Source organism: Drosophila rhopaloa, unplaced genomic scaffold (genome assembly GCF_018152115.1).
Source record: "Drosophila rhopaloa isolate 14029-0021.01 unplaced genomic scaffold, ASM1815211v1 contig_163, whole genome shotgun sequence".
NCBI classification, from domain to species: Eukaryota; Metazoa; Arthropoda; class Insecta; order Diptera; family Drosophilidae; genus Drosophila; species Drosophila rhopaloa.
In genome coordinates, this window is record NW_025335043.1 from 5288786 (window position 1) to 5299454 (window position 10669).

Here is a 10669-nt window from a genome sequence, read left to right on the forward strand (position 1 = left end):
AATAAGTTTAAAACAAAAATTGGTTATAGAAATATTGACAAATTTTTTAGATCATTTTAGTTTAACATATTTGCAAATAAACCCAATACACCAAATTATTTTTGTGTCTATTCAAGTAGAGCACATTGAATAGATTTTTTAAAAAGCAAAAATAGGTTTTACAATTAAGTATTGAACCTTTTTTTGCAATACACAACAAATCTTTTGGGCCCAAAAAATTACTTTCGAGCTACTACTGCTACTATATTTCTTTTCAGCCCCAATAAAGAAAGGATCACAAACTTTTCAAGCAACAATAACTGCTGTGAAATCCATATAGCATATCCACTTAGTTGCGATGTTTTTTTTTTCGTGATTTGAAACTCTTTCACACGTGGAAAATCGACACTGGGAAAGCCTTCACGTTTGCAGACACACAAATGCACTCCGCAGGACAAATGCGATGCGGAATGGGAGCCGTAAGAAAACGCTGCTAAAAGCCTCAACCAAAGCCCGGCTGCTGGGCACTTAGGCTGGCAATCCTTTCTTTACAGGATCAAAATTCCCAATTCCGAATTCCGAACGGTGCCGTAGAAGCTTCGCTGGGACTCCAAATGGGATACAAATGAACGCCTTTTCGTGCAACCCAACGCCATCGTCGAATGGACCACTTAGTGAGCCTTTGTGGCGCAGGAGGAAAATGTGGAGCTGCCTCTTTTAATGCGTTGCACGTTTTCCCAATAAAATAGCTACAACAACACATGCAACAATCCTTTAGGTTCATCGATACATCGCCGGGGAGCAGGAAACTGGAGCTGGCGAAGAGTGGCTTTTTAGTTCTCGCGCCCATCACTATCGCTGCACAGTAAGAAAGAAGAGCCTATTAATTAGCAGGATCCATTTTGCAACTTTTTTTCTCATTTCATAAATGCAATTAAACAAAATTTTGAAAAATATAAAAGATTTATTAGTAGGTACTCGACTAACGAAGGTCCTACCTCTTTACCTATTAATGCATCTATTTGATTAACTTAAGTAAAATAAAAAACAATCCAATAAACTTAAAGTTATGTATTTACTTACAAGCCAAAATAAAGTAAAATAAATTAATTAATAAATTAATTAATAAAAGTATTTTCCGATTTGCAATATTTTTTTTTTTAAGATTAAAAAATAAGTTGAGCTAATGTTATTAGGGATATCATTATTGAACAAAATGAATTGGTTTATAATTCCTTTAAAGAACCTTTAAAACAACTGGTACAAAATAAATAATGAAAATGTTGATATTTTTGATAGCATATAAAAGTAAAAAATTGTAATAAAAAAGAACAGTTGTTTTATTGGAAATGTTGCGCTTTGTAAAAAATATGTTTTACTAAGCAAACTTTTTCAAAATGGAATTAGAAAGCCCTTTTGGTATTTAAAATGACAAGGGGTATCCCAATTTGCGGATCTTGCTTTTTTTAGAGTGTGGTCTTTGGAGGAGCGGTAACTGCCATGAACATCGATTTTCATGTGATTTGTGTAGACGTGTTTGGGTTTTATTGATTTTCACTTGATTCCCTCCATATGCTTGAATATACTTAAGCCCGGAACGTGCGCATCTCCAGCTCCAGCAGCAGTTCCAGCTCCAGCCTCATCCGCATTGGCATTCGCATTCGCATTCGCATCCCAGGTCATTTCATCCTGTCCCGTCCCGTCCCTTCCCTTCCCTTCCCGCTCCCAATTCATCCCAGGTCGGTCGTTGTCGACAGCAGCCGAGCACCCGAGCAGCTCTAATGTCAGGATCATGCGAGGTTATCAACATAATTTCGAGAACCACCCATCCGCACCAGCCATCTCCACTCCACCCACATCCTCCTAGTTTATGATGTAGTAGATTTCTGTTTCTTTTCCTGCCGCATCATGAAGATGATGATGATGGTAGCGGGTGGAGGATAGTGGGTAGTGCCATTGGTAGTGCCAGTGGTCGTGATGAGCAAGATGGGCGCGTGTGCGGTTTGATAAGACGCCAGCGATTCGGCTCCATTTCGTTTGACTTTCATCTGCCATCCCCGATTCCCGGTTACATTAAAGGGAATCCGTCTTGTTTTTAAAGGGGAACGACTTATCCCTTTATTCAACCACGCCGAAAACGTAGCTTTTCCGTGGACTCATATCGAATCAATTATTTTTCAAACTTTTTACCTTCAATTATTTATCAGCTTCAACTAAAACTTTTCTATATCTTTTAGAACCAAATAAATTTATAAAAATATAAATATGTATAATAATATAAATATGTTTTGATTTTAAATCCTTAAACAATCTTAATCTTCCTGTATCCACAGTCGCAAATTTAAATGTTTTAAATGGAAAATTTCAGGCATTCAACGAAATATAAAAAATATTTAACCATTAAATCTTCAGCAGCTTAAATGACTTATCACGAAAAAACAATGCTACTAAAAAATACTTATTTAATTTGCTAGATTGTAATACGTTTAGTAATATTTAAAGTTTGGATTGATTAAACAAGATGTCCTGACAATGGAGAAAAATCCCCCATATTTTAAGTGGTGCAGTAGGATGTCTGGCCGGAAACTGGGTACCCAGCAGACGATTGTTGCGCCACAAGGAAACTGAAGTATTCCAAGCAGAGGACAACAAGGCAAGCAATTGCCATCAAGTGATGGTCCCCATTTATATTTATTCGTGGCAGCTTCGCTAAGGCAATCAAAGGGCCTTCTGGCATTGCTGGATTCCTGGACTCGTTACTCATTTCGTTTCGTTTCGGCTGACATCTGACATGATTATGTACATTTGTCCCCTGGTGGTGTTGGCCCCTTCCAAGCCACCGCAAAATGCTGACGCAATTTACATGCCATGCCGAGAAGTAGAATCTGCACTCAGAGAATTCGGCTTAGACTTTGTTAAAAAACTAATAAAGAACCTTGTTGGTGGAGTGTCTCCTCACAAAGCACACAAAATATACTAATAAAATCAATAAAATACCCACTTTCCTCACAAAGCACACAAAATATACTAATAAAATCAATAAAATAATTAAAATAATTTGATTTATGGCTTTTTTAATTTAACGTTTTTAAAAACCGAAAAAGCATAAAAAACTTTTCTAAAATTAAGCTTTTTTTGTGAAAAGTATTTTACTTTTGCACAACAGAGACTATAGTGTGAAAAGGCTATTAGTGTAAGCATGACTTAAGGAAAATAAGAAACTTATCGATAAAAGCTTGATTGCACACCTGTGCACTGTGCTTTTTAGGCATGCGCAGCCAACTTAACAACAATCGTTTTTTTCGCTGACAGAAATGTAAAATAATCTGTATAACGTCGTGAATTTGGTCAAAATGGAGGGGCAAACCCAAGCGGAGGCCAGGATTGATCCCAATTACGCGGAGGGCGACTCTTACAGCGCGGAGGATGCCATCCGGCCACTGGTGGCCACCAACTGCTCCATATACGTGGTGGCGCACTCCACACGCGCAATGCAACCAGCTCGTCGATTCTCGGAGGTAGTGATGCTGCCCCATATCCTGGAAACGATGAGGCAACTGGGACTCAACCGCTTGATGCGCCTGCAGTCGTACACATGGCCTCATTTGGGGGCAGGATTGGGACATGGAGCGTTGATAGTGGGTGCTCCGCGCAGTGGGCGCACCTTGGCCTACGTGCCCTCCGTTTGCCAGGCGGTGTGCAAATCCCTGACGGAGAACAGGCAATGGAGGATGCAGCATCCTGGCAAATGGCAACCGGATGAGCTGGGTGCATTGGCCTTGATCCTGGTGCCCGACTTACAGCGCGTCCGCCACGTGAGTGCCCTGTGCCACGCCCTCTTGAGGAAGTCCCACACCGAGGATTGGGTCACCCTGGTCCTCAACATTCCCTCTGCCAATTCGGAGCACTACCTCCGCCTCCTGAACGTAGTCGGCTGCCTGGTGGCCACTCCCGTCCAGCTCACATCCTTATGTCGTGAGATGCCGGGTTTGCTGAGGTTCCCACGCCTCCAGTTCCTCGTGTTCGATGACGTGGACCTGATGCCCGCCGACCAGCTGAGAAATGCGCAGCAGGTGCTGCAGGAGATCTTGCCCACCACCCACTTTCCCCAATTGGTGATGGTGTCCCAGTCGTATAGCGACACTTGGATGGCCAAGCTGGGAGCCGTTAGCGATCATCCGGCAGTTGTTTTTGGCGACATCCTGGAGGCAGCCTTGTACGGTGGCACTCGCATTCGGATTTCCTTGATCCGTTCCAAGAGCAGCGAAGTGGTCCAGTTGCTGCAACAGCGTCCTCCGCAGGATTACCGCACTGTGATCTACTGCAGGGATGATGAAGAGATGGGGCGACTGGTTGCGGATCTGGAGGATCATGACTTTGCTTGCCTTCCCTACTATCAGAACTCGAATCTGGAGGATCACGAGAAGGTTCACAGTTGGATGGCCAGGAGTGGCGGCTTGATCCTGCTCTGCACGGACGGTTGTCCGGAGTTAACCATTCGGAATGCCCACACACTGATCCATCATGGCCTGAGCAGCACATGGAGCAGGTTTAAAATGAGGCATCTTATGCTCTCCGACAATCTTAACAATAAGCTGGATTTTACACCCGGAAAATCGAGTTCTCTGCCCCTGCTTTCCCAGGTGCTCCTCGATAATAGCAACCAACGTCAGCTGCCCCGCCTGGTGGACTTTCTACAGCTGCACCAGCAGGTGGATCCCGACGTGGCAGCATTGGCCCAGAGGATTCGGAAGGAGGCACAGAGTGCAAGAAGTAATAAGCATGCTCTGTGTGGCCAGATCTTGATGCTTGGCGAGTGCCGTGATCCCACCTGCGAGGATCGCCATCATGTTGCCGATGGGGACAGGCGTCCCAGCTATGTTCCCGCCTCCGGAGATGTGAAGGTTGAGCTGGTCCGCGTCTACTCTCCCACGCACTTTTGCGTGCGTCTCCAGGAGCACTTGCCGATCAGGGGAACCTGGAAAGTGCTGCCCCACTTGGCGGTGCAGGAGATGCGACTGAAGCTTCGCCAGGAGATGGATCCCAAACGCTACTGGCCTCCAGTGGCAGGAGCCATCTGCATGCTCCACACCATGGATGACAAAGAGCGCGTCCAAGTGCTCAAGGTGGATCCTATTGAGGATGTAAATATACTGCAATCCAATCTATCTGTGGAAGTGCAGGCGCTCGATGTGGACACTCGAATCTTGGTGACCAAATCCGGAGGACTTTTCGAGTGCTCCAAGGCTGTGCAGCAGGAGCCACCGATGGCCATTGATATGCGATTGCTCGGAATGATTCCGAAGTCCGGGGAAAGCAGCTGGACAGAGGAAGATCGCCTCCATGTCGAGATTTTGCTGACCAAAATACCCAAGAATCACTTCCTGCAGGCCAACATTCAGTTCGCCACTGCAAAAACCCTGTTTGTCCATGATCTAGTGGCCATGATGTATGCGGACAATTTCAAGGTACACGTAAGGCATTTGAGTCTTGGCCAAAAGCTTATCCAGAAAAACTTGGCCCGCAGATGTGAGCAGGCTAAACTAAAGATCAAAGATTTCTTTGAGGAAAACTTAACCAAAGATGAAGCAGTGCAGCAGGAAGTAGAGAAGAAAGTGACGAAAATACTAATTGAGGAGAACAAGGAGACCAATGAGCAGACCCAAAAAAACACACCAAGAAAACTGGATAATAATTTAGTAGACAATGAATGTTCCCAGCTTCAAAACACCCAACTTCTGCCCCCAAGATGCTTACGTCTGATACAATTAGCACGCGAGATGGCTGAGGAGAACGAGCAGAAGACCAAGTCAACAATGTCTTTAAAATCAAGTAACCAAATGGAGATCTCTTCCCCAGAAAACAAGGAAAATTCAATGACTGAAATCAAAGAAGACGGCATGAACCAGCTTTACAAGTGCATGATGAACTGCGCCATGTTGCAATTTCAGGATAACAAGCTATCGGTGAAGGATACCAATCTGGTCGCAAACAATCCAGTTGAATTTCTTGATAATGTAATAAGAGGAGGCAGCACGGGGGGTGATCTTCCTCCACTTAACCAGAAATCCAAAAAGAAAAGCAAGGCAAAGAAGGCCAAATTCAAGGAGGAGATTCCATTACAAACCCATCCCAATGTGGTGCGACCGGAGGTTACCTATCATCAGAGTGTAACTACCTTGGAGTTACAGGTGTGCCTACCCGAAGATGATCACGAGTACAAGGCTATGCTGCAGGAAGGACAGATCTTCTTTAGAGCCACCTCCAAATCCTCAGACCTGATTTATCAGTTCATATTGACCCTAAAATTTCCATATAGCTCCATGGATGATCACATGTCTGGACGCACCGTCTACATCAGCATCGTTAAGTCATTGGCCATTATTTATCCGCTGGACTTTGGCGAATACCGATTCATGAAGCCCAACCACGAAATGTTTGCTAAGTTAGACGACTATCGACATGGGAAACACGTCAGTCTTAAAGGATTTCTTAGGGATCGGATCTATGTAAAGCAAAAAGTCAATTTGCAGGAGAATAGCGACATCAGCGATGATGAAGAGCGAAATCTGGATGGGATCGAACGTGTGGTCCATGATCAAATCTTCCACTGATTGAAGAGACAGAATGCTGAACACTTCTACAATTTTAATAATACTTTTAATACTCGACTCTAAAATGATCAGATTTTTAAAGGTTATCTTAAGAGATTTTTTATAGACACTTAACATTTTATATGAGGAAGCTCTTGTAAGAGTTATACGATTTATAGCTTTTTTATCTAACATTTTTTTTTTAAAGTACATTTTATATTGCTATTAAATAGTATGGAGTAATCATTTTAAATGTTATAACTTTAGAAAAGTAATTTTAAGTTTTACAACATTTTAAATGGCTTAAGATTTTATTAATGTATTTTTGTACTGACTAATAAAACCTTATTTTTCGAAGTGTATCCCGACAAGCCCAACGACCAGCAACTCTAATCTATCAGCGGTCTGTGCGCTTTGCGTTTTGCGCTTACCTCGAATATTTTGCACTTTTCCTTTTGGGGCGACGAGTGCTCCTTAGCCCGGCTTTCCCATTCACACTTCCTCCTCGTGTTTTGGCCGCTCTCCACATTCGCCGGGATTGCTTGCCTTTACGAGGACTCGCCTGGCATGGCACAAGTGTCCTTACAACATTTTTTACTTTGTAACGCAAATTCTGAAGTAAGCATGAATAATGCATGCATTGTGTGTAATTTTTCAAGTACTTTGCCGTGCCGACGACAAGCACACATCAGCGGCCCAGCAACCCCATCCACATTTTCCACCCAGGACTAACCCCACGGAATCCCTATTCCTCCTGTCGCAACCCACAACCTATTTATATTTGGCTGTTTCGCAGCTTGCCGCAATTCTGCCGCGACATGTTTGCGGGTGGCCAAATTTATTGCAAGCTTTTTGAATTACAAATTTATTTTAATAATTCGGAATACGAGCTGGGACATTTAAATAAACTACTTTCGGGATAAAATGACAATTTGTTTCCTGCAGGAAAATATTCTAAAGAAACTTCTACGTTCACTTTGCCAGTTATTTAAATTTTAAGGAGCAATGTAAGGAGTATATATGGTTCAACTTAAAATCTTAGAATCGGTCTAAGTTTCGAATTTTAAAAATGGTGATATGTTGTGTATTCATATACTCTAAACATACTTCTTACACTGAGTTTAGCAATTATTTAGATAAACTACTTTCAGGATAAAATGACAATTTGTTTCCTGTAGAATAAATATCCTAAAGAAACTTCGAAGTTCACTTTGCCAGTAATTTAAATTTTAAGGAGCATTGTAGAGAATATATATGGTTCATCCTAAAATCTTAGACATTTTAATCAATAGTTTTTTATAAAAATAAAAAGTGTTTTATGTTGTGTATATATTTTTATATTTACCCACTCTAAACATACTTTTTACATTGAGTTTAGCAATTATTTAGCTTCTAACGGAATCGATATTCACTTGGAAATTCAAACAGGGCAAGAATCTAATGACAATGCAGTGAAATTACTGCAACGCCCATTTAATTGAGCCCTTTACCTGAATAATGCAGAAATCAAATAGCACCGACCGTCCACTCCATAACGTATTATCCATTCCCCATGACGGAGACAAAGGCGAACCCAAACCGCAATCCGTTTCATTATTTAGCTTGGTCGGGAATTAAGTGCAATGTATGTACCATTTTGCGGGGTTCCCACAGTTGTCAAGACACCCCCTCTTATCGACTGGGTAATAATATTATGGACGACCGCATACAAACAGGGACAACTGAGCCCATCATTTAATAAATATATATATATACATATGTATCTATTACTTTCATTGTATATCTAAAATTCTAAGTATAATTTATCAACTCCAAAGTAAACAAATTAAAATATTTAAATTAAATGCACACAGTTAAAAAAATCCTTTTCCTTTGCTAACTTTATTATATTTCTTTATAATAAATTAAATTTGCTAAAAAAAAAAAAGTAAAATCCCCCCTTGTTAAATTTAAAATGTCATGCCACTTTAGTTTCTGTTTAATGGCTTGACCCAGCTGCCTTACAGAATTCAAAATCCCACTCTCCTTGATGGAAATTCACTTAGTCATTTTCACAGCCATTAGCTGGACCAGAAAATGCTGAGACGAGAAAGCGAATACCATTTTTTTTTTTCGTTGCCAATTTTCTTAAGGTCCGAGTCACGTCAAAAAGTGGACAAGCCCCTGAACGCGTGTTGCTGACCAAATGAGCAGCGCCAAAGTATCCAGGAGGTCCGAAAGAAAGCGCTGAGAATTCAAACTTTTAAAAGTTTTCAGCTTTTCACTTTTTTCTTTTCAATTTAGACGAGCAAGCTGAGGGAAGAAGCCTTGTGCGGGGAAGCTGTGTAGCGCCGTTAATGGTTTTTGCAAAACTTATGAAACAAACTATACACAGGATGGCTCCACTGAAGTCCTCCCATTCTGGACTGGCTTCAGCTTCAGCTCCAGTTTCCGACCTGCTCCGGCCACGTCAAAGACATCTTTCCGAAACGAGCGAGGGTGGCTCTAAAAATACATTATTTTTCACCTTTATTTTAAAGAGTTTGAATGGTTCGTGCATCTCAAATATATTCCTCTACAAAAATTCATGAAATTGTGTACATAAATGAGATGTTTATGAACAATTGTTTGGCTTGATCTTGGGGATACAATTTTAAATGTAATTTATTTCTTATTCTTTATCATACTTATTTAAATGTGTATTGCATATCTATTAGTTCCCTTTAATACTTACAAACATTTACAAGAAAGGGCTAAAATTGAAAGCGAATTACATTTAAATAAGCTTAGAAAACCTAAAGACTTGATTTAAACTAAATATCGGAATGAAAAAATATTGGGACTGATATCAAATTAAAGGGACTTATACTAGTATAGTATTTTACAAATAACTAAACTGGTTAAAATTCGTCTTTGCAATTGTTTTAATGACAACCTCTCAAAACAATATACATTTGTTGATTGTTTTCGTTTCCCCAATTCAATGCTTTGTATTTAAACCCTAATCATATGGTATTTATCAAATCTAATTCACTTTTGCATTATTCTAAAGCTTGCTGTGAATGCATAGCTAAATGTTAAATTCCGTTTCAGTTAGCGTAAGCATTTGATACGGCTTTTTGAGAAACCCTCGCCTTCGCAGGGCAGTGTAATGTCACGTACTTTCACTTTTCCACCTCCGACCACTTTCCGCTCGGAAAATGGCATGGCCAGGGCTCAGCGTCAATGCGTCGTCCTTCGAAAACGAACCTATTCAAAGCCTTCATGCGTTTGAATTCTATTAGCTCAAGAAAGGATTTTCTGTGCTTTGGTTCCCAGATGGAGTTGGTCGGCGGAATGGGTCAGGCTGCTGTCACAAGCACTTTTCCAGCGTTACGTTAGCCGTTTCCCCGGGGGTGTATTTTCATCATTTTCATTTCTGGCCCTGGTCCTCGTCCTCGTCCTGGTCCTCATCACAGTCCTGCTGCCGCTCCTGGTCCCATTCCAGCTCCCGATTCTGGTCGTGCCATGCACATCCAATTGACATTTCAGCTTAAGTCATTGTGTAAGGCAGCAACAAAGGGAGCGCCAACAAAACGGAAAGCAAGCAAAGTCCGGACAAGTAGCTAGCCGAAGCTGTCCGCCGTTCAAACACCCGGATCCGACAAACAGTGATGTCAGTGGCCTCCTAGAAAAACCCGGAAAATCAACCTATTTTATATATAAAGGTATAATGGTGCATATCTTGAAATTCCGGCCAATATCATAAATTAATATAAATTTATTTGAAAATAAAACCATAGTTGAGTTTATATAAATTATAGTAAAAAAAACTTACAATAATAGTAATAAATAGACCCCTAAACTGATTGAATTACATAACTTGATACATTTTTGATAAAAAGTATTTAACAGTTTTTGTATTGCTTATTTTCAAGAAAACCGAAAATTACTGCCTTAAGAATTTTTTCTGCTAAATTGGAATGTTAAATATTCATTGTTTTTGACTATGTTTTGTTCCTAACAAATAACAAATGATTTAAATATTTCAGTATTGAAATACAAAATCGTTGTAGATAAAAATAAATGTTATACACTTTATTTATGCCATATTCATAAAATAAATATCATTTTTATGT

General features: G+C 40.7%; 1 protein-coding gene across 1 annotated transcript; it reads left to right on the top strand.

Annotated features, from left to right (window-relative positions):
- The first annotated feature begins 3332 nt into the window (after positions 1 to 3332).
- LOC108053480 (putative ATP-dependent RNA helicase BoYb) lies at positions 3333 to 6593 on the top strand. Its single transcript, XM_017136150.2, has one exon. It carries the CDS (start codon positions 3333 to 3335, stop codon positions 6591 to 6593), a length of 3261 nt encoding a protein of 1086 aa, XP_016991639.2.
- The last annotated feature ends 4076 nt before the right edge of the window (positions 6594 to 10669 follow it).